This window comes from Delphinapterus leucas, chromosome 16 (assembly GCF_059928025.1).
Source record: "Delphinapterus leucas isolate spDelLeu-1000000601 "Yukka" chromosome 16, BTC_Dleu_Yukka2, whole genome shotgun sequence".
Classification (NCBI taxonomy): domain Eukaryota; kingdom Metazoa; phylum Chordata; class Mammalia; order Artiodactyla; family Monodontidae; genus Delphinapterus; species Delphinapterus leucas.
In genome coordinates, this window is record NC_143144.1 from 53,965,849 (window position 1) to 53,992,276 (window position 26,428).

The following is a 26,428-nucleotide window of genomic DNA, read 5'->3' on the forward strand; positions in this document are numbered from 1 at the left end:
TCAGGGTTCTACATATGCTTTCTTCTCTGCTTTAAAGAGGAAAAAAACAGCCAGAAAAATCACTGACTTGTACCATCTTCCCTTAGTATCATTTCTCTCAGCCAGTTTTGGGTAGACAGACGATAGCTGACATTCTGAATTTACATTTTATGATTAGAATGCTAATTCACAGCAAACCTATAAGTTTTGGAGACTAGACCAGCAAAACTGACATTCCTAATGGGCATTAATGCATTCTTGCCTTCAGGGATGGCCTCTTTTAAATTTTCTCCCTTTGCCCAGGCTCCTAAGCAAAATATTGACAAATTGTTTGGAAAACGAAGGGGTCAGAGGTTAACAGGGCAAGCATATTAGCTTTATGAGTGCTTGTTAGCAATCTTAAGAAATCTGAGAGCGGTGATGCTAGAGTCAATTTTTTTAAAGTGCACTTGAAAAAGAGTCTCTCTCTTCTGGTCTCATGTCAGACAATATCAGTGTGTACTTGTTTGGAGAGGCTGTGATCAGAAAACGTTCAGCTGCCAATGGAATAATAAAGACCATGGGGACCTCCTTGGTGGCTCAGTGGTTAAGAATCCTCCTGCCAATGCAGGGAACACGGGTTCGAGCCCTGGTCTGGGAAGATCCCACATGCTGCGGAACAGCTAAGCCCGTGCGCCACAACTACTGAGCCTGTGCTCTAGAGCCCGCGAGCCACAACTACTGAGCCCACGCGCTGCAACTACTGAAGCCCAGGAACCTAAAGCCTGTGCTCCGCAACAAGAGAAGCCACTGCAATGAGAAGCCTGTGCACCACAACGAAGAGTAGCCCCTGCTCTCCGCAACTAGAGACGGCCCGTGCACAGCAATGAAGGCCCAACGCAGCCAAAAATAAATAAATAAATTTAATTTTTTAAAAATCATGATATTAACATCTTGGTATTCTGGTCTAATAGTAATGAATTACCTTCTATAGAATGCTTCAAAGAGTATCTGATACACAGAGCTACACTCACCATACAAATGTTAACAACCAAGTGAATATGCCCAGAGCTGTACCAAGAGAGGGTCCCACTCACGCTATAGTATTCTGATATAGAAAATCAAGTTTATCTACTTTGTAGTTCTGTCAATATGAGTACAGGATGAGGCCATATCATTTGTAAATGCACCGATTTACCTCAAAACCAGTAGGGAGAGTGTGTGTGTGTGTAGTGAGCTACTTATAATTTCATACTCTTGTCTCAATGAACCTTTGCAAAGCCATCTCCCTTCAAAGCCATTCAACAAGAGGGAAATGCTCACCCCAGTCTCTTGCCCCCTTTCGTTTAGCAGGGAGATCAGTTTGTAGGGCAGCGATCGGCTCTGGTCGCCAATCAGGTCTTTCAGGGCTACGGTGGCCGTGCCAATTAACCTGCAGGGGAAAGGAAAAAGCACACAGTTACCCACATAAGAGGCATGTTTCCGTTTCCACACTGGACCTCCCAATCCTCTTCCTATTCATCTGCGAGCATGAAAACCACCCATAATGAAGCGTGGGCCATTTTGTGCTCTCCCTAGCAGGGTATTTTGGCGGTAACCATCACACGGCAGCCACCATGTCTCCATAACAAGCAGTCATTTCAAGAGTCAAACTATGGTGCCTGGGAAATTTCAAGTCACAAATGAGATCGATGGGTGAGAGACAAAGACTGAATATAACCTCGAAGAATACAGGAAGAGAGAAAAGTAGGACAAAGTTTAGGCATTCTTCTGTAATGGACATTTAAAAGGACTCATAAAACATTGTCCACTGTAACCTGTTAATATGTTGTGATACAAAACAAAAGGGAGTTTAAGGTAGCAGAGGGAATTAAGGTTGCTAATCAGCTGACCTTAATATGATTGGACTGGGGCTACCCAGGTAATCCAGGATTGAGTAGAAGAGGGTGACGGAAGAGGCAAGAGACTTGCAAGAAACACTCAACAAGCTGTCACTAGTTTGAAGGGACCACAAGCCAAGGAATGCAGGCAGACTCCAGAAGCTGGAAAAGGCAAGAAAATGGATTCTCCCCTAGAGCCTCCAGAAGGAATACAGCCCAGCTGACACCTTCATTTTGCAGGTAAGCCCACTGGACTTCAGACCAGTAGAGCTGTAAGGTGGTAAAATTGTGACGTTTTAAGCCACTAAGTTTGGAGTAATTTAAAGCAGCAACAGAAAATACAGGTCTCATGCAGAAGTTTTTCTCACTTTCACCTTATTTCCTAAAATTTTTTGATTTTTGTTTCTTTGTTTTGTTTCCATCATCCTTCATGTAGGTAGTAGCCGTAGTAAACTTCATCTCACGTAGGCCATGGTCTTCAGAGACTGGCTAATTGATTTAGTAATGGGCCGAGGAAACCACACAAGAACACAGAAAATCTAAGCTTCCACCTGGGCCAGGTAACACATGGTTCAGAAGCTGCTTTGGTGTGACAGATACCTGACCGAATGTGAAAGTCCGAGTCCAGGTTAATGGAAGAGCGTTAGGAATTCACTGACTCAGGCCTGGGCACTGATGCTGTCTGATGTGTACAGCCTCAACGTAGAAGAAATGACTTAAAAGTGCATAATTTGTAAATTTGCCGATTGCTTTTCATTTGAATAGTATCATATAGTAAAAGTGGTATAGGAAATAATTTTAATGGAAATAGTTTTGTGAAATAAAGGCCACCTGGGAACATTTGAGCAATAAAAAAAACCAACATTGTCCACTGTAAAAACATCCCCCCAAGTAAACCTTCTTGCAGTGTAAATAGGTTGCTAGTTTACGGATGGGGTAACTTGGTAACTCACATGCTGTGGAGCATCATTCAGAAGTTGGATGTATGCACTTCTTTCTCTTCCTGGACCCCAAGGGATTATATTCAGCCTCTACCGCTTACTCATCCACCTCTTATTTTTTTGTTGTTATATTCTTTCATTTGTTTTATTTTTTAGATTCCACACATAAGTGATAACACACAGAATTTTCTTTCTCTGTCTTACTTCAGTCACTAAGCATAATACCCTCCAGGTCCATCCACGTTGTTGCAAACAAGAAAATTTCATTCTTTTTTATGGCTGAGTAATATTCCATTGTGTGTATGTGCCACATCTTTTTTATCCATTCATCTGTCAATGGACACTTAGCTTGCTTCCATATCTTGGCTATTGTAAATAATGCAGCTATGAACATTGAGGTGCAGATATCTTTTTGAAATCATGTTTTCATTTTCTTTGAATATATACCCCAGTGGAATTGCTGGGTCCTATGGTAACTCTATTTTTAGTTTTTTGAGGAACCTCCATACTGTTTTGTTTTGTTTTGTTTTTACAGTGGCTGCACCAATTCACATTCCCACGAACAGTGTAAAAGGGTTCCCTTTTCTCCACATCCTTGCCAACATTTGTTGCTTGTGGTCTTTTTGATGACAGCCATGCTGACAGGTGTGATGTGATATCTTATTGTAGTTTTGACCATCTACCTCTTAGCGCACATAACATACCGGTACAGAAGTACACCTGTGTCCCTCCTTACTAGAGTAAAGCTCCTGAAAGGCGGAGGTTTTTCCTGTTCTGTTCATTCCTCTAACCCCAGTGCTTGGAACATAGTTTGCTTATTAATACATATTTACTGAATGAAGGAAAGAAACATTTTTGTAGTTAGGGCACATGATCAAAAAAATTTATAGAACACACATCCCCAGGGAGTTGGTCAATATAAAAGTGTAACCTGTGGAATATAGTCTGTAAATTGGGGTTATAACACACAACATGGTATGACAGTGGGTGAATTGAAAGAGTTCCCTTTGTGAAATGCAATAAAAAAGCAAAGAGAGTCCAGGGGTGTGCTCTCAGTATAGATACTGAAAAAGGAAAAGAGAAATAGTAAGAATTTTTAAATGCTATTTAATCTTGTCCATATTTGCAGCGACTTATACTAACAATAGCAGATACGATAGCCTGGATTATCGTTAGCATAAAGTTAGAAAGCTAAATATCAAGTCCTCAAAATGACAGGAGAGATTACTTATACCAAAAACCCCACGGTGAAGAAACCGTAGTTGAGAATAAAAATAGCTCTGGGCTTTCAGGCAAAAACAATAATCAGGAAAGATCCCCCTGTGGAGAAATATTCATTTCATTGAAAAATGTTGTCCATTTTGTTTTAAAATCAGGAAGTGAGAGTTGATGTCAACATAGACACATTATTTTTAAACTGACAGATATCTGTATTCTCATCCCCCACTCGGACCTCAGAAATAGGACCAGATTGTAGATTCAGCATCTGTCATCCAACCACATACGTCCAGTGACTCAGAATAAGTGACTTCACTTTCTGAGAATAGGTATATTATATCACACACGACCAAACATTGCTATGGCACCCTGTTTCAAACAACTTACCCCACGATGTGAGCCACTGGCACAGGGCTTCTTGGAAGATTGCACTGACTTGAAACGAACACACCCAAGACATTCAACAACCATGATGGATTCTGCTCTCTTCTAATATCACAAGTAGAGTCAGAAAAGAAAAATTTTGCCTCCAGAGGATTAAGAGTGCACTTTTCAGCCCTTTTAGGTCAATATAGAAATTAGGTCTCTCTGTCAATGCTGAGAATTGATGGGACCTTTACAGAGTAATTTTTCAGATGAGTATGTTCACTCCGTATGTTAGTATCTTGTTTGTTTTTGTTTTTTTAACATCCGTATGTTTTCTTCTCACTTGGGTTTTTATTCTCCTGATATATTGAGGACAAGAGACTACCCATGACTCCATCTCCACCTGATGAAACAGAGAAACCTCCCACACAAGGTGAGAACCCCTGGCAAAATCTCTTCCACGTCTCTCTCAGCCCCACAGGATGTGAGCTTCTCTCCATGGACTTCTCTCCATGTTTTAAGACAGCAGGCCACAGGGTTGGTTAATTCCGTTTTTTCAATAAGAACAAAATCTGAAAAGGTTTAAAAGTTATCTGACTGGTACTCACCTTGGAAAGACAGGGAAACACACTGGATTTTACTCTTCACAGTTCCATGATTCATAACCTAACTTTATGATTAAAATCATAACACTGTACACTTGAACATGTACTGATTTGCTTTTGCTAAAGCCAAGATGACCTGAATCTCTATCAACAATAAATAATCCCTGGAACAAAACAAAAACTACAGCATGCAGGGATGATACTGAAGTGGAAAGAGGGCTGACCTGGGTTGGACCAGCATTTATCAACAGCGGCACTACTGATACTTTGAACTGGATAATTATTTGTTTTAGGGGGCTTTCCTGTGCCTTGTCAGATGCTCAGCAGCTTCCCTGACCTCTACCCACTAGAGCATCTCTACACATTGCCAGTTGTCCCCATAGGCAAAATCAGCACAGGCTGAGAACCACTGGGTTAGACAATTCCTGTTCTACCCCTAACTCTGTGTCCCAACTTCCTTTGAGGACTTGGCTAAGTCACCCAAATCTCTGAGTCCCCTTCATTATCTGCAAATGAGTAGATTGAAAGAATTCCTCAGACCCTTTTTAGCCCTGAAAGTCTGCTACTGGCTTATATATGTGATGTTCCTATGTATGTCTATTCAGAAAACTCTCTCATGTTATACATTTCTTTTCTCTTAAAGCCTTTGTTCATTGATTTAGGGGGGGAAAAATATCCTAGAAAATGTCCATAATGAACAATCCAGAATACTAGGCAAGTTTTCTGCCTTCAAAGGTATTGGCTTCTTATAACATCAGGAGTCAAACAAATTCCCACAGGGTGTCAGGAGGAAAGTTTAGGCCAATAACAGAAATGTGGAATACAGTGAGTATTAGGTGAGACAATAGGGAGTGGTGGGACTTGTGGCTAACTGGGGAGAACAGCTTTGCCTAAAACACAAAACCCATCTGCTGGCCCTTTATGGCCCTGAATGGGTTTTACAACCTCCATTCTGACTCATCCAGTATCCGCTGCTTTCCCCTCCCCATGAGAGGCTGTGAGAGGATGTAACAAATAACACACCAGGAATGGAGTGAAATAAAAGAAGCCAATCGTGAAGTCTGATCTCAATTCCTTCTTTCAGAAACCTTTAGTCCCATTTCTTAAGATTTGCTTTTTCATCATAAAATTCTTATGCTTGTGGGGGTGGGGTGGAGGAGGGGACGGAGACGTCAAAGAAAACTTAAATTTCTTTTTTCTAAAGCTAGTGTTTGTTTAGATGAAAGCCTAGAAAGACTTTAATCCACAAAATATTTTTAACGGCTCAGTGAGTTGAAGAAAAATATAAACAGTTACAACATCTAAGATCTTTCACTGTAAGTTGAAGAAAACATCCCCTCTGGGTGTCTGAACTCCATACAGCTTTGAAGGCAAGCCTGGCCTGGCCTATTTTCTATGATGTTGCTTGGACACAAAATACAGTGAGAGACTGGGAAATGATGACTTGGCCTCCTACACAGGGAATAAGAAGAGTTCAGTCGGACCACAAGCCAATTTCCTTTAAAGAAGGTGATACTAAACCAAGACCCTTTTTCTTTCATATTACTAATGCTATAAATATGTTAAAATATTATGGTGTGAAAGTAATGGGGAAACTTTTGCCCTGTGTTTTCATGGAAAAATAAGAGTCTCCCCATGGGCTCCACCCAACACTAAAATGGATGGACCACACCTCAAAAAGAAACTTATGGTGCAAGAATAATAAACAGCAGATGTGTTCTGAAATGAAGAAAAAGCCAGTCCTTCTCCTATTCCTTTCAGTCCACGAACGCCCATATAGTTTGTTGTTGGTTCTCTCTGTGACATCAAACTAATTCTAAGCAATGGAAGCAACTACTTGAAAATTAGACGTTAGGTTTGGGGGAACTAAAGAGTTTAACTGTCAACTAGTCAACTCGGTCATGCAAGTGTTGGTTAAGAACTTTTGTGTCTTTCTTGTTAAAACAGAGTCTAGTGTGTTTAAAAGAGAAATGGAAAATGTTTTCCCCGTTGGCCTGGACGCAAATGTTAACAGTCGCATGCCACTGTGGTGAGTAAGGGCTTTGCTAGCTGAGTTCTTAATCAGGGGAACTCACATCTAGCGAGTTGTTCTTCTGTGCAGCAGGGACACAGCCCACATGGATTACTGGGGCAGGGTTTACTGGAAATTCCCTCATGAAGGAAAGGAAAAATAAGTTGGAGGCTGGAAAGTAAATCACACGTTGCTCTGTTTCTGCTCCCAAGGACTGCAGAACTACCAACTTCCCATCCTCCGAGGGGCAATAACAATCCCCAACGGGGCTGGAGAACAAACGCTTTTCTGAGTGGCTCCCAGGTCTCCTGCAGGACCATGATTCGCCCACCCTTTGAAGCACTGGGCTCTCAGCCAGCTGGGCCTTGTCGTCTGCGCCAGGCCCAGAAGGCCAGTGGGCATGCTCGGCTGGGTCCCATCCCCTCCGCAGACTTCTCCCTCCCCCAGGCCAGTATCAGTGGAGCTCCTCCCTTGGCTCTGAGCCAAAAGGAGGGAGCGCCAAGCCCTGCACCTTGCTTTCTACCAGATGGGGGGAGAGGCAGGGGCAGCCATGGCAGTGAATCCTATCACAGGGAACCCCGGAAAGCACCTCCCCAGGTCTCCCATCCACCTCACCTGTGGGGAACCCTCCGAGTCTCCCAACCCGCCCACCCTTGCGCTCTGGATTAGCTGCTAAAACCGTTTCTCAGAATGTGGTTCCCCAGACTTCCCTGCAGCAGAATCAGCAGGGCGGGTACAGATTCCCAGGACCCTGAGTCAGACTTTTTCTTTAGTTAATTCTTATACCCAGGAAGTTTGAGAAACAATGGTCTAGAACAGGTGGAGGGGTGGATGGAGGAAGGGGGGTAGGGAAGGCAGCTGGCAAAGCCAGTCCTGGGGAACAGGGAACGCGTGCAGTTTTCTAAAAGTACATTCAATGTGATGATAGAGGTTCACGTTTGAGAAATGGGCGTAGCAACCAATTATTTAATAGAACAAAGGAGAAAGCAAAACTCCATCAAAGTCTACTCGGCAGGCCTAGTTACCTGCGCCCTCCCGTGGCTTCCCCTCCTTACTCCACACCAGGATCGTCAGAGGACCTTGAGGCCTTTGTCCCGTTCGTCACAAGGGAGCAGGGGTTTTAGAAAACCTAGAAACTCCTAGTCCGCACAGTGGTTCCCCAACCTAGCAGTGCACAAGCCCCCTGAGGTGGAGGTGTAACAAACGCCATGCCCAGATTTTGGAATCACTGAACTAGCCTGGAGGCTGTGGCAGTATCTGCAGGATTCAGGGCCAGCCTTTGCTGCAGACGGCATCACTTTAACAGGGGAAGGAGATGAATGGAAGCCCAGGTCTCTTCCCCAAAGCCCTCCTGGGCAGCGAGGCTACAAGGCCAGGGGTGCGTTAACTAGCCTAATGCCTGGCATGTAGAAGATGTCTTAAGAGTGAATTTCTTGAATAAATGACTGTAACCTGCTATTTTTCTATTTGCTCTTGACCAATTCTCCTGTTCATTCAGTCCTCAAAGTTCTGGCTCTACGCTTGCCCGTTCTGGACAGTTCAACAGAACTCCTAGGCTCCGTCTCTGTCTAATGCCCTCATCCTTTAGACTCAAGGCAGTAGTATTCACTCATTCATTCATCAAGCACTTGGACCAGGTAAGGGGGACAGCATAACATATAGTGACTAAGAACTTGGCGCTAGACAGCGCTGCCTGATTCAGACTTATCCTTGTACCACGGATCGTGTAACTTCTCTGAGCCTCAGTGTCCTCGTCTGCAAAGTGGGGATAATGACAGCTCCTACCTAACAGTATTGCTGTAAGGATTAAAAGGACGATCTGGTAAGTGGTTAACATCACTTTTCATTATTATTTCAGACACTATTCTGGAAAAAGGGATCCTAAAAACAATATGACTCCAAGTCAGTACTTGCAGGGAAAGCTGGTCTGAACTCATGCACAGCCTAAATCACAGGAAGGTGGGTTTATCTATGCGGAGTGTGGGCAGGTGGGCATGAATGAACAGATAAGAACCCTTTGTAACTACCCACAGCCATTTCTATACAATCACTGTGCAGAGTTCTTAAAACCAATCCTTTCTCTTATGTACATCAAATAGCTCCCTCCCCACCATCAATGCTATATATACACCGTGAATCTGTTTGGAAAACAATTTTTATTTTCAGGATTAGACCAGAAGTAAACTTCAGCTGTAGCTGAATTCTCATAAAATCCAATTAGTCGAATCTGAATGCATTTTTAAAACCATAGGTCTCATAAAACGTTTCATTATAAAAGAGACCCCAGAGCAAATCCTTATACGAAAAACCTTTCTAAACCAGCGCACGCGTACGTGCATGCACGCACACACACACACACACCCTTTACCCTGTCTTTTTCTCCCTTTTTCCCCTGCTTCATTCTTCACATTTATCACCATCTGATAAACTATATGTGGATTTACTTGTTTATTGTCTGTTGCCTCCACTCAGATGTGAGCCCCATGAAAGGCATGGAGTACCCCCAGCGCTTAGAGCAGTGTCTGACACACAGCAGCCATAAGCAAATATCTGTTGAAAGAATAAATTAATTGATACATCACTGAAGATAGTCCAATGACCTTGCAAATGATTTATAGGTTATGAAGCTTCCTCTTCTAAGAGATGTTCCTCCAAGTACAATCAGGAGATAATTACAGCTCTTATTATGAAATGTCTTTCTCTTTCAGTCTCTCTGGGTGTTTCTCACCAGGGCTGTGATCTCCCCAAACAGCGGGGTTCAGCCTCTCCAGCACCCAGAGCCAACCAGCCCAAACCAGCTTTGATCTTTGCATAGCTTTGCTGGTCTGTTGAAAAAGCGGAACTAAAAAGAAATCAGCTTTTCTGTGCTGATAGCGCTCTCGCAAACATGGTGAACGTTCCTAAAACCCGCCAGACTTTCTGTAAGAAGTGTGGCAAGCACCAACCCCACAAAGTGACACAGTACAAGAAGGACAAGGATTCTCTGTATGCCCAGGGAAAGCGGCAGTATGACAGGAAGCAGAGTGGCTACGGTGGGCAGACTAAGCCGATTTTCCGGAAAAAGGCTAAAACTACAAAGAAGATTGTGCTGAGGCTTGGATGTGTTGAGCCGAACTGCAGATCTAAGAGAATGCTGGCTATTAAGAGAAGCAAGCATTTTGAGCTGGGAGGAGATAAGAAGAGAAATGGCCAAGTGATCCAGTTCTGAGCTTCATATTTTGTTTTGTTATGAAGATAATAAACATTTGAGATTGTTTACTTCCAAAAAAAAAAAAAAAAGAAATCAGAACTGGGAGTTTTGTTCCAAGTACCATCTGCCTCTGGCTTAGATTTTCTCACAGCCCGAGAAGCTACTCCAGGTAGAAAACCTGCCTCGACCCTTCTCACCAACCACACTGGGGAAAAGGAGAGGTCATGGGGACCGCCTCAATTAATCCCACTGCTATGTTTACACATGGCAGTGGCAGAAGCGAGTCTCACCACTAGGGGAAATAAAAGTATTAAAAGCTTGAACACAAGGTCTTTTGTACACCAGTAAACAAAAATTTCTCATAAGCAATACCACACCGTCCCATCAAATTAATTTCATTCCAAACCACAGTCTTTCTGTTTTCTCTAAGCAAAAACAAAACAAAAACAAAAAACCCTTGCCCAGGGAGTTAGTATATTCCATAACCCAGGCTTGTCCTTTTGCTTTTTCTAATTCTACAGTCCCCAGTACCATCCTGTGTGTAAGTGTGTGTGTTAGTTATGCTGTGCTCTCACTTTCACATTCTGGCACTCTGGCCCTCAACCCACACTCACACACACACACACACACACACACAGGAAATAAACATTGGAAGGTCTGAGGTTAAACTCTGGATTTACGAAGTTAAATCCACGTGCTTCCAATCAAAGAGCTGGGTGACTTTAAGCAATTTGGTGAAACTCTCTGAGCCACATTTTTCTCTAAGACGTCAATAAACCTGTCTGACTCAAAGACATTATAAAGATGAAAACCGACTGCGTGTGGAGCAGTTTTAGCACAATTCCTGGCCCATGGTAAGCCCACAATAGATATTAGCTATTATGTTGTTCATCAGGAAATTTAAGTGGTTTTTTTCCTTAACTATATTAAATTTGCCCTTATGTCTATCACTTACTGAGGAAGTATTCCAGCCACCATCATGAAGATGAAGAAACCTGCCAAAAGCCACCCAACCAGTAAGTAGCAGAGCCAAGACCCAAACTAATGTCCTGATCATGCAGCTGACCGCTTGCCCACACCACCTCTTATGCAAGAACTCGGGTAAATTTCCTCCTGGGTATATTGTGAGGTCTTCGGTTATCTTCTTACATTACAGCCAAGCAGACAATTTACCTTCGGAGGATGTCTCTAACTTTGCCGTGCATTTGTGTGGGGTATATGTGATGGTTTCAAATGCACAAGTACACACACATGGAGGGGAAAAATAAGAGTACTAGGAAGGCAAACTCTTAGACAGTTACAGTCATTTTATATCAGACATTGTAATGTGCATTCCTACACGTTCAATTTGGATCTTTTTTAATACCTTCCACGTCTCTACTTCACTTGCTCAAGCTTTCCTCTACCTTCCTTAACCTGTGGGATACGATTATAACACCTGTTTCATTGTCCATACCTACTCATAATATCATCTAATAGTGCATCTGTTTAATAATGATGTATCTATTTCTTTTCTTCACAATCCTGAGGTAAAATCCTTCTGAGTACTCTACGTGATGCTCATGAATTTGAAGGTTTTCCCACTCTGGATGGGGGGAGGGTTAACCATTCTCAGCCCTCAGGTAGTTTCCTCACTGACCAGTCCACACCCGAGGAGTCAAGCGGAACCCTCTGCAAATCTCTGGAGCACTCTGCGTGGGTGGTGGGTGTGTGTGTGCACGCGCGCCTAGCTCTAGGCTCCCACCTGCACCTCCCCAACTCTGGGAGACAACCAAGATCTGCCTGTCCTGCAATGCAGCCTGGAAGTGCTCTCTAGGCGTGAAGCTGGGCACTCAGAGGGCTCAGCTCATTTATCCCCCTCTCTTGGGGATCAGTATCCTGTGCTGCTAGTGCCCAGTATCTGAAACCACTGGGGCATGTATTTCATCTACTTTTTTGGTTGTGTCAGGTGAGAGGGTAAATCTGGTCCCTGTGACATCACCTTAGCATGAGCAGAACACATACACACACCCACAAATCTGAAAACTTGTAAAAAATCTTTCATTCCTATATTTCCAGGCTCCTGAAGATACTTCTTCTTTAGGAACTCAAGCAGAGTGACAGCAGGGCCAGGAAGCCAAGAGATCAGGGTCCCAGCCTCAACCCCTCTGAACCTCAAGTCTCATCTCCACTTCTCGAGGTCATTGTGAAGATCACATGAGATGAGATATATTCTCTGAACTCACCTTGTTCATTGCAAGGAATGAACTTAAGTGACTTGTTACTTAATAGCATAAAATGCCTGCTTAAAACTTTTACCTAAGAAGGAGGAACCAATACTCTGACAATGAGTGTGGGGGGGGTTGTTTGTTTTCTGGCAAAATTAGAAAAAAAATTTTAAGCTAGGGAGCTCCCTGGTGGTCTAGTGGTTGGGATTCAGTGCTTTCACTGGAGTGGCCCGGGTTCAATCCCTGGTCGGAGAACTGAGATCCTCCCACAAGCAGTGCGGCATGGCAAAAAAAAAAAAAAAAAATTAAGCTAAAAGATAATCATTCCACCTACATTTTGGTCCCTATAGGTGGTCAGAGGTTTTCAGTGTAATGGAGAAGTCAAGAGCACAGGTCTGAATATAAATGCTGACTCTGATACATACCTGCTGTGTGACCCTGAGCAGGCGACTAAACCTCTCTGAGAAAAAAAACTGGGTATCTGTGAGGATTAGGTGGGATAATGCATTCAAAGGGCTCATTAAGGGACGGCCACATTGCCTGTCTGGAAAGGGAAATCTCATTCTTCAGCCACTGGGAAAATCCTTCCACTCTGACATTTCAGCTAAAAATACCATTTCATGTTCATCATGTGACCAAGAGGCTCCTCTAGCTCTTCCCTCACCCTCTTTCAGTGCACATGGCTGGTTGGATGACTGTAAAATGAGGAAGAACAGAGTGTGCGCAGAACAGCCCCACCAGCTCGCAGCGCCTAGGGAGGGACGTTGCTGATGCACTAGCACTGTGCGTGCTCAGACTGCCCGGTCCAGTCCCTATGGGTGTGGGCACCATGCTCAGGCAAACCCAGGCAGCCTGGTACTGTTTGCTTACATGCCCTGGGGCTGCAGACTCTGGAGTGAGGGCCCTATTTACACAGCCAGTCTCCATGGCAACAGCAAAGTTCACAAGCAAGACATTCCTTAAGCCGGTAGGAAAAAAAAATTTTTTTTTTTTTGGCGGTACGCGGGCCTCTCACTGTTGTGGCCTCTCCCGTTGTGGAGCACAGGCTCCGGACGCGCAGGCTCAGCGGCCATGGCTCACGGGCCCAGCCGCTCTGCGGCATGTGGGATCCTCCCGGACCGGGGCACGAACCCTGTCCCCTGCATCGGCAGGCAGACTCTCAACCACTGCGCCACCAGGGAAGCCCAAGGCCAAATCTTTAACAGAAAAGCCAAGAAGAAAATACGAGACCAAAATACACAAATATTTTGGACAAACATACATAAAATATTGCTCTGCTGTCATCCAAGGGCCCCACTATGTTTTCAACAGTTATAAAATAAGTATGTAATGCTCTCCCAGTAGTTTCCCCTGCTTCCTAACTGGTTCCTACATCCAAACTCCACACAGAAAGCCCAAGCGATACATTAAAAATGTAAATAAGATCATAATCACTACCCTTCAGCGAAGTTCCATCCTACTAGGAATGAAATCCAAAGCTTGCATCGTGGCTCACAAAGCCATGCATGTTGTGGCTTTGCTGATCTCATCTCCATCCCCCACCCCAGCCCTCTGGCCTCTTCGATCTTTCTCCAATACAGATCTTTCTCCAACACCAAGGTGTACTCCTGCTTCAGGGCCTTTGCACTTGCTGTTCTCTCCGCCAAGAATATTCTTTCCCCCCAGAAAGCTGCATGGCTCATTCTTTCACTTTATTTAGGTCTCTGCTCAATTGTCACCTTATTATCACCTCAAACAACGTCCCCCCACCCTCAGTAACCACCCTCTTACTCTGCTTTAGTTTTCTTCATGGGCTATGGCAGTTTCCTCCTTAGATTACAGCACTTCAGAGTACCTGATCTATTACATATTTCTTCATGTATTTGTTTGTTTTCACTCTCGAGGATGTAACATTCAAGAAAACAACAACTTCGTTTGAAACATAGGTGAGAGCTCCCAGGCCAGCCTGCCAGGCTTTACTGCCATATGTTCAAACAGATGAGGCACGAAGTGATGAGGCCTGAACCAGGCTGCTGGCTGTGGCCACAAGTAAGAAGCACATGGCACAAACAGTGGAAAGAAAGAGAAGTAAGATTTGGCAACAGATTGGAGAGGATGTAAAAGGGAGAAGATCCACAGAGACCTGAGGTTTTGAGCTCAGTGGTCTGGAGCTGTGCTCTCCATTGTGATGGCCACCGGCCACACGTGGTGAGGGAGCACTTGAAATATGGCTGGTCTAGACAGAGATGTGCTGTTAATGTGAAATACTAAGTCTTTGAGATCCGGTGTGTAAGAAAAAAATGCATGTAAAATGTCTCAGTGATTCTTAAAATATTGATTAACATAGTATAATATTATCATTTCTATGTGTAAATAAAACATATTATTAAAATTCATTTCATCTGTTTCTTTTTGTTTTATAACATGGCTACTAGAAAAATTCTAATTACATATGCAGCCTGCACTATATTTCTTTCGGAGAGGGCTGGTCTACAATATAAACAGTGGTACCACTTGCAGAAAGAGGAGAGGAAAGAGGAGAAAAAACTATTATTAGTAACAGATAGGAGGCTACAGTGAGGCTTAATCACCCGCTTCCCCAGAACTTTGAAATCTGGTAAAGTTGGGGTGGGGGATAGAAAATCATATAATTGCTTCAAAGCTGAGATGTACAGCATAACCTTAAAAAGCTAGAATGGTTTTTCGATGCAAGAGAGTAGGGCCAGAATCTACCAGAATGTATGTATATAGCTTAAGAAAAAAATGCATCGGTCACAAGGGGCATTGGTCAGCAATGAAACATGGAAGAAAGGATCTCATGAAAGGTGACACGGGCAGTAGCTCTCAAAGCCTGTGCAGGCTCTTAGTCTGACGCCATTAAGCAGAAGACCCCAAGGCCCAAGATGACCATCTAATTTACTGTCCAAATCAAGCCACTGTTGACAGCAAAAGCGACATCATAAATCATTGTGCTGGGACAACAAACCAGGACTACCCAAAGAAATCAGAGCATATGGCCACCATATCTCAACTAATTCATTCTAATTTACTGCTCTCATTGCAGCCTTCTGATCATACCAAATGTACCTGAGACTAAGACATACATTTTAAAATAAATTCACATTACTAAAACCTGAGATGCTTCTTACAATTGATGTGGGCATTTAATATCAGGCTTCTTCCTCCCCGGCCCCCACCGCCCACCCCAAACATGTTACTAATTTAATAGTACATCTTACAGTCAATGATATCTTACAATCAAAGATAGAGAGTAATTTGGCTTCCCATGTGAAATGACATGAAGGAAAACAGACATTTCTCCAAAGAAGACATACTGATGGCCAAAAAGCACATAAAAAGATGTTCAACATCGCTAATTATTAGACAAATGCAAGTCAAAACTACAATGAGATATCACCTCATACCAGCCTGAATGGCCATCATCAAAGAGTCTACAGACAATAAATGCGGGAGAGGGTGTGAAGAAAAGAGAACCCTCCTACACTGTTGGTGGGAATGTACAATAAATTGGTGCAGCCACTGTGGAAACCAGTATGGAAGTTCCTCAGAAAACTAAAAATAGAGCTACCGTATGATCCAGCAATCCCACTCTTGGGCATATATGCAGAGAAAACCATAATTCGAAAAGGTACATACACCCCAATGTTCATTGCAGCACTATTTACAAGAGCCAGGACATGGAAGCAACCTAAATGGCCATCGACAGAGGAGTAGATAAAGGCGATGTGGTACATATACACAATGGAATATTACTCAGCCATTAAAAAGAACAAAATAATGCCATTTGCAGCAACATGGATGCACCTAGAGATTATCATACTAAATGAAGTCAGACAGAGAAAGACAAGTATCATATGATATCACTTCTATGTGGCATCTAAAAAAATAATACAAATGAACTTATTCACAAAACAGAAACAGACTCACACACTTAATAGAAAACTTATGGTTACCAAAGGGGAAAGGTGGGGGGGGAGGGATAAATTAGGAGGTTGGGATTAACATATACACACTACTATATATAAAATAATCAACAAGGACCTACTGTATAGCACAGGGAACTCTACTCAGTACTCTGTAATAAACTATATGTGAAAAGAATCTGAAAAATAGATACATGTATATGTATAACTAAATCACTTTGCTGTACACCTGAACCTAACACAATACTGTAAATCAACTATACTCCAATATAAAATAAAATTTTTTTTAAATTCATTTTAAAAAGAATTCATTAATTAGAGAGTAGGAATGCCCTCTCCAACCAGGCAATTTATTTCCATTGGAAAATAACAAGTATTATGGTTTTAAGAATTGTTCTCTTGTGAGTTTAGTTAGTTTGAATTGATAACATAAGACTGCGTTCCAAGTCTAAGGCCACAGTCTAGATCAAGGACTGGGGTGAATTTACTGAGGTCATTCTGTCCCATGGGAACCTCAACTTTACCCAGGGGACAACTCTGTGTGCCACCATTGGGCACCACCGTGACTCTTCCCCATCTGAAACTGGCAGGGGCAGTAAGAGTAGGAATCTGGTTTGGATCTGTTGGGTCTAAAAAACCACCGAGACGTTAAAATGGAAGCAGGGCTGGAAAGAGAACTTGAATGAGACATACATGGGTTATACATAATCAGAAGAAGAAATGATTTTGTTTGTGTCCAATAAAGCTACAGTTTGGATAAATCATCAGTGCCTATACCTAGTTAACAAAGAAACTGCAGGAGCATAAAAAGGTTTCACTGTTAAGGGCCAAATTGGCTAGACTAGTGGTGGCTTAGTGTTTGCAACCTCTTATGAATACAGCAGTCATTGGGAAAGTGCACTGTGATTGATTAGCCACATCTGATATTGGCTCATAAGGGGTGGAGGAGGGCACAGAATTAAAGCACAATTATATTGGAAATATTATGTTATTAAAGATATGTTCCTTCAACAAAACGAACAATAGTAAGACAATATGCAACATGAGAAAAACAATTGAAATCAACTTACTTATTTTGTCCAATTGTCTCAAAATCTTTCACAACAATCCCAAGGGACGATGAAAAGTCCAGTGGTATACCCCTCAAGTCGAACTCCAAAATCTGTCCACAGGTAGGTTATGAAAACAAAGAGGCTGTTAAAAGGATCCAGGAATATAATAAGATGCACCGATACTAGATATCAGATCATCTCCACCAATGACAATCTTTTGAAGTACTCAGTTCTATAGTTAGACAAAAGTGCTCAAATTCTGAACCTGGAGGCTGCTGAGGCTCCTGGGAAAGAAAACCAGACTCCTAGCTTCCCGTTTTCTAGACTCTATGGCTTTGGACAAGTCACCAAATCCGTCTCATAGGCAGAGAACTAGACTTAATGCCTACCACAGCTGTAGCACAAACAGAATAAAATATGTATGTGAAAATGCTTTCTTCAATGGTTATTTTTAAATTATTTGCTTTTCTTAACCATATTATCGAAGAAAGTGGTAAATAATCTAAGAAAACATTTTCTGAAATGCATCAGCCCCTTATTTTAAGTCCCACCATGGTCAGTGCTGTAGTCAGCTGAGTCTCTCATCTTAAGGCAGTAAATTGCTTTCTAATGGCAAATGTTAAAAAAAAAAAAAAAAAAGATTAACTTAGTACCACTGATGTCTTTGATTATGTAATAAATTAATTAAATAAAGCACTGCATGATGATGATCTGATGCTCCTTGTAATGGGTTTGGAATGGATGGAGAAGGAGTCTCACAGCTCATATTAAAACATACCCACCAATCCACATGGGTTTGGGTTGGCATTTCATTTAGGTTTGGTTTCAGTTATAAAGCTGCAATTGGGAAGTTTACTTGATAAATACATAAGCACTATGAGAAAAAAAATTCATTGGAAACAAAATGGGGTAAGATGGATGACGCCCTCGGGGAAACACGCCTACTCATGTGACCATATACCTCTCTGTCATCGGCCACATGGATTGAGCTCAAATATAAAGAAGCGTGTTGGGACTTCCCTGGTGACACAGTGGTTAAGAATGCGCCTGCCAATGCAGGAGACACGGGTTCAAGCCCTGGTCCGGGAAGATCCCACATGCCACGGAGTAACTAAGCCCGTGAGCCACAACTACTGAGCCTGCGTTCTACAGCCCGAGAGCCACAACTACTGAGCCCACACACCTACAGCCCGTGCTCCAGCAACAAGAGAAGCCTGCGCACCGCAAGGATGAGTAGCCCTCCACCCCCGCCACAATTAGAGAAAGCCCACGTGCAGCAACGAAGACCCAACACAGCCAAGAATAAATAAATAAATAATTTAAAAAATAAAGGGGCATGTTATCACTAAATGCACACATACACGTACTTTTTATTTATTTTAGTCTTGGAGCTCTGTGTGAGGTGCTAGGAACCCACAGTTTCCACAGGAACCAACCAGACAGCCTCTGGCTCTCATGGAGCTGGCAGTCCAGCTGGCTGTGCTCTGGGTTCCAGTGAAATTGCAGAGAAGTGGAATTCCCTCTCAACCTGCATGAAACCAGCAGGGCATTTCAGATAGGCATTAAGAAGCTTTCAGTCTTGGCCTCATCCAGTGAGAACGAGTAGTCTTTATTTTATAGGGATACTGAAACTCGTTGGGAGGGGAAGGGGAGAAGGGATTTGCAGTTGGTGGAAGGAAGCCGTCACAGCCTGGTGACTTAGCAAAATAACAAAGACATTTATCACTGCACTTATCCAGAAAGGTTTGAGCTGGTTTTTAGAAAAACAATAGGGCAGATGATCAACTTTTCAAAAATCAGTCAGCGTAGGAAGATCCTACTCAGTGGAAAGAATTAAAAATTTCACGTATCTGTAAGTCTATTAAACACTGAAACAATTTATAAAATAGATATAAAGTCGTTAGTGGGGGGGAGGTCTATAAATTATATCAATTCAATACAATATTACATAGCCAATAAAAATCTTTTTTTAATGGAATTATCGGGGTATATGTTCAGGAATATAACAGTAGGACAAAATAGGATCGGAAACTGTATTCACTGTGTGATGCTAACTGGCTAATTCTAAGACGTCCTATTTCATTAAATGTGTTCATTCAATATTTGTTGATACCTCCAAGATGTTAACGGTAGTTGCTTCTGGATAGTAGGACCAAAAGTAATTTTTTTAAGCTAATCTGAAGTTCTCAAAATTTCTACATTAAGTATATATTACTTTTATCAACATAAAAAACAATAAATGACACTCTTCCAGATACACAAAGTATCATGTCATACCATTTCGATTAGTCACATGCAGATATGTTTTTTAATTACAGAGCTTTCTCTCTGGGACTCCAGAGGTGATCTAATCCCACCCCTCGCTCTACAGATGTGCCCCAATTTGCAGCATAACTGGACAAGGTCACACAGCAAGCGCATGGCTGCACCAGGCTAGAACCCCACCCTCCTTAACCCATCCAGGCTCCACTTGCCACACCACTACTGCACAGGAGATGTCACTGTGCAGTAGTGTCCTTAAGCTGCTCTGCTGCCTCTGTGGCCACAGAGGGAGGTGGAGGGGGTAGGGGTGAAATGCAGAGATTGTCCTTCCAAATGGAAGAGTTAACCTCTGACCAAAGATGGGACAATCAGAGGTAGCTTATCCAGTGAAACAAAATTGAAAACTAACGAAGTCACCTCATTCCACACTGGGTTGAGTTCATTATCGACTTTCTTTGTTTTCTTTTTCTCATCTGCAAATTAAAAATAAGAGATATCAATTAGAAATATTTACAGAGCCTGTACCATTCATCTGTTCATTCAAAGAACCTTTCCCTGAGGGCAAATGGTGTGCCTACATTTTACCTTCATCTGACTAGGGTGAGGGCTACCTGAACGAGTTTTCCAAACTGAACAGCATTTTTGGCCTAAAAACATTTTTCCCATCCCCAGACCGACAAGGAGCTGAGGGATGGGAGACTCAAAATCACAGAAATGCTGTGATCCTCTGTCTCTCCCTTAACAAATCCTGCAGACCAAAGTCACCCAGGGCCTGTGCATCTCCCCAGCTTGTTGCAGAAAGAAGCCAACGAAGGTAACCTTTGACCCACAGGTATCCCATTTTATAAATGAGGATACTGAGACTCAAAGGAGTTGAGGAATGTGTCTGACCTCATATGCAGCAGTGGTGCCCTGATATAAACCTGGAATTTCAGCTCTGAAGCCCATGCTGCCTTTGCATGTGATAAGACCCCAACACAGCTTAAAGATTATGCTGGATTCCCGCTCACAGCCCTAATACAAGGTAATTCGTAGATGAGCACTTTCTAGGACCAGCAGAGCATTGGGCATTTCCTTTACTCCTGGCTCATTGTTTCTGAAGACACAAGGTCTTCTTTCTCTGCATCTGAGACTGGACAGTACAACTACCCAGATGAGTAAATGTTTATCCAGCTAGTGCTTAAAGCTTCCTTGGAGCAAAGTCCAAAGAGCAGGGGCTTCTACTGAATCCCTGAGTCCCCAGACACTTAACAAAATAAAAGCTAAGTTTCAGTACAAAAGGCTTTGTAAACCTTAGCTCACCTGTTTTCAGGGGGAAAAAAAAGTTTTTCTTCCTGTGTGTCTCTTCTACTATCACACAGAACACTCACAACACTGACACCAGATGTATTGGGTGGGGCATGTTCCCCCAACCAAGCAATTTTCTGCAACATCACCTGGGTGTTCTACAATTTAACTCAATCCTGACACTGTCTACCTGGAGTTAGCATCAGATCCCAGGGGTTAAGGGCTCGGTCCCACAAGACTGCCCCCACCCCCAGACACCAACAGCAAGTCCAGGTTGTCACCTGGGCTTCTAACCAATTGGCGATAAATCTGAGGTTCCTATGACCCCATCCTTGGGTTCAATTAACTTGCTAGAGCAGCTCACAGAACTCAGGAAAACTGTTACTTACATTTACCAGTTTATTATAGGACTGATAAACGATACAGATGAACAGCCAGCTGAACAGATACATGGGGTGAGGTCTGAGAGGGTCCCAAGCACCATGGTTCTGTCACCATGGAGGTGGGGGTGCGTTGCCCTCCTGGTACATGGATGTGTTCACCCACCTGGAAAGTCTCTGAACCCCATACTTCTGGGATTTTTATGGAGGCTCCATCATGTAGCCATGATTAATTATTAACTCCATTTCCAGCCCTTCTCCCCACTCTAAAGAAGTGGAGCTGGGGCTGAAAATCCCCAGCTTCTAATCATGGCTTCGTCTTTCTGGTGACCAGCCCCCATCCAGGGGCCCACCCAGAGTGGCTTCATTGAACAAAAAACACTCCTAGTACTCTTATCCCTTAGGAAGTTACAAGGGTTTTAGGAGCTCTGTGCCAGGAAAAATGAGCGAGGGCGTGGTGTTGGGGGGAAGACACAGACCAACATACATTTTTTCTATTATCTCACATCACCTAATCTCCTTCAAACCCTAGGAGGTATGTATGATCATTTTCATCCCCCTTTCACAGCTAAGGAAACTGAGAAGTCAAGTAACGAATTCAACGTCACCGAGTTAGTAAGTGGGGCAGAGCTAGGTCTTGGACCCAGGCAGTCTCACGTTGGTGGCCAAGCTTTGAACCACTCCTCAGCTTCCCCTCTACTGCTGTGGAATGGAGAAGGTAGTGGGTTTCGTTCAGCTGAATGTCACGTTGCTAAGGCTCCCAGCACACGGCCAGCTGTGGGACTAGCCACCTCATTCTTCCACGACCTCAGCATAGCAAAGCTATGAGTCATCACCCTCACTCTGCTAAGCGTTAACTCCTCCACTTGAGTGGGCTCCCATCGCCCAGCTGGCTTCCCTTTTTAAACTTCGGCAGGACTTGACTCAACAGCTCATGCCTGGACCTATCCTGACTCTGACTGTGGTCTTTCTATGCAGCCTCCAGAGCCCCTCACTGGATCAGATTCTGACGTCACCTAGAAGTGGTCCTGATTTCCCCTCTCACACTTCCATACTGACCCCACTCACTCTTCCCCTCGTCTGACAGAAACCTCTCAATCTTCCTCTCTGGTACAGTACCAGAAAGTGTGGGAGAAAAAGAGAAGCCCTGCAAAGGATGTTGAAATCGATGGAACTGGTCAAAATGGCTTCTATCCACAGTTGTAGCTGCTCCCTCTAAATAACGATCTACAGGTGTCAGGTTGTGCATTCTACTGCGGTGACTCTAAATCCTTACAATAAAACTGCAAGGTAAACATTCTCATCCTCATTTTATAGACAAGGTGGTTAACTGAGAAAAGCCGGTTAACTTGTCCAAGGTCACACAGCTAATAAAGAAACAGAGCCAGAATCTGTACCTACGTCCCCCTGGCTCCAAAACCTGAGTGTGTGTTTGCTACCACACCAATGCCTCACTAGAAGCTGTCAGAAACGCTGAATAAAGAAGATGCATAGGGACTTCCCTGGTGGTGCAGTGGTTAAGAATCCACTGCCAATGCATGGGACGGGGGTTCGAGCCCTGGTCCAGGAAGACCCCAGATGCCGCGGAGCAACTAAGCCTGTGCACCACAACTACTGAGCCCGTGTGCCACAACTACTGAAGCCCGCACGCCTAGAGCCCGTGTTCCCCAAGAGAAGCCACCACAATGAGAAGCCCGCGCACCGCAACAAAGAGTAGACCCTGCTCAACGCAACTAGAGAAAGCCCGCGTGCAGCAAGGAAGACCCAACGCAGCCAAAAATAAATTAATTTTAAAAAAATGTGCACACATTACATTTTATTGCCTTTTCTCACATGTCAGCCAAAAAAAGTACATAAATTCCTGTCTTATCAGCAGCCACAATGTCACACATTTATTCAATTATTCCACATCTTTTTTTTAAAAAAGGCCTCAGTTGCAGGCACTAAACATCAGATTAAACTACAGGAAACTCTTTCCCCTTCTCCACCTCCCCCAGTTCCCACCTCTGAAGTTATGAAGAGAACTGTTTCTGTCTACAGTAAGGAATTAAATAGTTTCAACCCAGAACATAACAATTGATTCAAATGCAGAATACACTCTGGACCATGATTCAAGGCATTCTTTGAGACATTTCCTGTTTTTTGATTAGCTACACTGGCTTCCCTCTCAGTTCTGTGAAGGTCACCATTGCAGTAATTAACTCGCTTGCCAACCTCCCAATAACGTTTCCTAAGAACTGAACAAGCACTCCTTGCCAAGCCACCATGCCCTCGTGCACAGAACCATTTCCTTTGCTGTTCACCTACAGTGTGAACTCTTACTGAAATAGTGAGAGAAACACCGTGACTCCTAAGACCGGATTGGTGCATCTGTGCTGAGAGGACCAGGGTGAATGTTAATCTTATGTCAATTTGGCTAGTCTATGGTGCCAGTTGTTTGGTCCAACAGTAGTCTAGATGTTGCTGCGAAGGTATTTTATAGATGTGACTAACATTTGCAATCAACTGTCTTTAAGTAAAGCAGATTACTCTCTATAAGGTGGGTGGGCCTCATCCAAACAGCTGAAGGCCTTAAGAGGAATAACTGAGGTTTCCTAGAGAAGAAAGAATTCTGCCTCAAGACTGTATCAGAAGATCCTACCCAAGTTTCCAGCCTGCTTGCCTGCCCTTTAGATTTCAGTCTCAAGACTACATCAACTCTTACCTGAATTTCCAGCCTACTTGTCTGCTGTTGGGCTGCACCCTGCAGGCCTACAAGGCCTGTGCTTGCCCAGCTTCAAAACCAAAGAAAGAGCCCGGAGTAAGCAACAGAGACATCAATGGTTTAATGGAGGGGGGGAGCTCACACCTCTGAAGCAAGGTCCTGGAGCGACACCCCACCATGTGCTGCAGACAGCAGGCAGGACGCGGCAGCAGTCTTCACTCCCGGGAAGAAGGGGAGGTTACCACTTATAAAGGAATTGATGTCAGATGCGCTCATTAGTTACCAGGGAAACCAGCAGAGGGGCTTGTCCTTCACAGCCCCTTTGATAAGAACAATCACCAGCTGGGGCCTGGGACAAGTAAGTAGGAAGGTGAGTCAGGTGAGTAAGATACAGGTAAAGCAGGCACTGGTCGGGCAGGGGATGTAGAGAGAGCAAGAGAACAACCATCTTGAGTGGCCTGACCATATACCTGCCCTAGAAATTTCAGTCTTGCCAGCCCCTACAATTGCATGAGCCCTCTCCCCCTCTGTCTCTGTCTCTCTCTCCCTGTCTCTGTCTCTCTCCATTTATATGTACATATATACTATTGGTTCCAGAGAAACAGAACTAACTGGTAATACCAGGTGCCCATGGAAGTAATAACATCTACAATGGTAACACATTTTACATACTTCCAAATACATACATACCATCTCACTGATCCTAACAATCCTGCAAGGAGAAGACAGGTATTTGTCCAGCTCTTCTCACTGGACTTTCAAATCAGGGAACTCTCCATTTCCCTGAGCTGTTACCTCAGGGAGACATAAGGCTCAACCACCAAGCTCAGAGTCCCTCTTGTGTGAACTGGTGAATTTAGACTAGATGATCTCTAAGTTTTCCTCCAGGTCCAATATGAAGTGCCCCCAAGTCCTGACTGGTTAGATTGCTGCGTCTTACTGAGATGGCCCCAGGAGAAATGGGGGTGTTACTTACAAAGCTTTCTTAAGTAACTCAGCTCTTTGGTACGCAAGGTAGATCAGCCATGCATCTAAACTTGACCTCCCATTCAGAAATACTTCTGCATCTTCTCTGGGTCCTGGATTATGCCCCCTTTGTTTTGAGAAACATTCACAGACATACACAAAGGCATCCACTATCTGGCTTAAAATTTCACAGAGCCCCCTGAAGCCCTTCCACACATGGCTAACAGTTATTAAGTGCTCTGACCTAGTCACTGTTCCCAGCGCTTCCCATGACTGTCTCACTTAATCTTCACACCAACCCTAAGAGGTAAATTCTATTATGATCATCTCCAGTTACAGAGGAAGAACCCAAGACACAGAGAGGGTAAGCAACTTATCAGGAGTCACACAGCAAGTGAGTGGTAGAGCAAGGATTGAAACTCTAGAAGATACAGACACAGAGCAATTTCCAAAATTGGAGGATTAAGACCAGAGAGTGACTTCTTAAAGGCTGGGACTGCATTATTAACATTGTTATCCCCCCCAGAGTCATTTCTCCATGATTTGAATGAAATGGACTTGATAAGCTCATAAATATTATGACTAAAGTTGCTTCAATGATTAAGAAAATGAATACAAAGTGCTCAGCATAGGGCCCAGCATGTCGTAAGCACTAAACCAGCAGGAGCTAGTACATCATTTCTTCTTACAGCACCTGAGCAGCATCCAGTGTGGACTCCAGGAGGTTTCCCAGGCTATGGAGCCCTCTCTGGAGGGCAGGGCCCCAGTGCCTAAAGGAAGTGCCCAGGGGCCTGGGCACAGCCCTGGTGGAGCAATTCTGCCACGTGGCTCCATTCCAGGCCTCTGAGGCTCGCCAGAGGCAGCTGGCATGTGGGTAGTGCCTGCTCCTCCCTGGCAGTGAGCCTGGCAGCTACCAGCATCTAGAAGAACGTCCACAAGAACCAGGAAGCAGGGAAGGCTCCAGGAAGGGCCAGCAGGACACTACTCCACCCTCAGGTGTTAGAGGGACTCATGAAGACAGGTGGCCCATCCAGGTCAATCTGGCTGAAGGAGTATCTCTATTTGCTTCCCAACCGGCTGCACTAATGCTCCAGGAGATGTTGCCAAACCGGTTCTAAGAGAAAGGCATTTTGGCCAAATGGCAACTGTGACACAAAGCGAGGCTGTTTTGTAAATTTCTGAAACAGTCACTGTTGCTGATTAAAGGAACGCCCAGACAAAAAGGCAGGCTGGGTTACCGCTCAGCTTTCTGTTCCCAGTGCCCCAGTGGCCTCTGGAGCCACCCCTTCAGGCACACACACTCTTGAATCAAAACCAAATCCTCAGGGGAGCTGCGGTGAAGCCCAGTCAATCTGAACAACCCATACAGCATCTACTTCCTAAAAGCTGACCCTGGGGTGTGGTCACGTTCCAGCCCTGCCAACTGCCTGGGCTGCAGATGAAAGGAGCCCAGGTCGGGCAGGCACCTGGATCGGCTC

The 26,428-nt window shown here is 43.8% G+C and overlaps 2 protein-coding genes across 5 annotated transcripts in view; one reads left to right on the forward strand and one right to left on the reverse strand.

Annotated features, from left to right (window-relative positions):
• MYOF (myoferlin) overlaps positions 1 to 26,428 on the reverse strand; it is a 154,821-nt gene that overhangs the window by 115,479 nt on the left and 12,914 nt on the right. For all 4 annotated transcript variants that reach the window (XM_089897938.1, XM_022569328.3, XM_022569326.3 and 1 more), the window contains exons 2-4: positions 20,031 to 20,086; positions 17,370 to 17,461; positions 1,282 to 1,390 (exon numbers count right to left, since the gene is read on the reverse strand). In XM_089897938.1, coding sequence (XP_089754064.1) covers positions 1,282 to 1,390; positions 17,370 to 17,461; positions 20,031 to 20,086 — 257 coding nt within the window. The remainder of the gene's footprint in view (positions 1 to 1,281; positions 1,391 to 17,369; positions 17,462 to 20,030; positions 20,087 to 26,428) is intronic.
• Positions 9,529 to 10,262, forward strand: LOC111172485 (large ribosomal subunit protein eL42-like). Its single transcript, XM_022569329.3, has one exon. It carries the CDS (start codon positions 9,867 to 9,869, stop codon positions 10,185 to 10,187), a length of 321 nt encoding a protein of 106 aa, XP_022425037.2. The 5' UTR covers positions 9,529 to 9,866; the 3' UTR covers positions 10,188 to 10,262.

What these genes read in the sequence shown, in the direction of transcription:
- LOC111172485 (XM_022569329.3), top strand. Translation starts at nt 9,867, where the DNA reads ATGGTGAACGTTCCTAAAACCCGCCAGACTTTCTGTAAGAAGTGTGGC.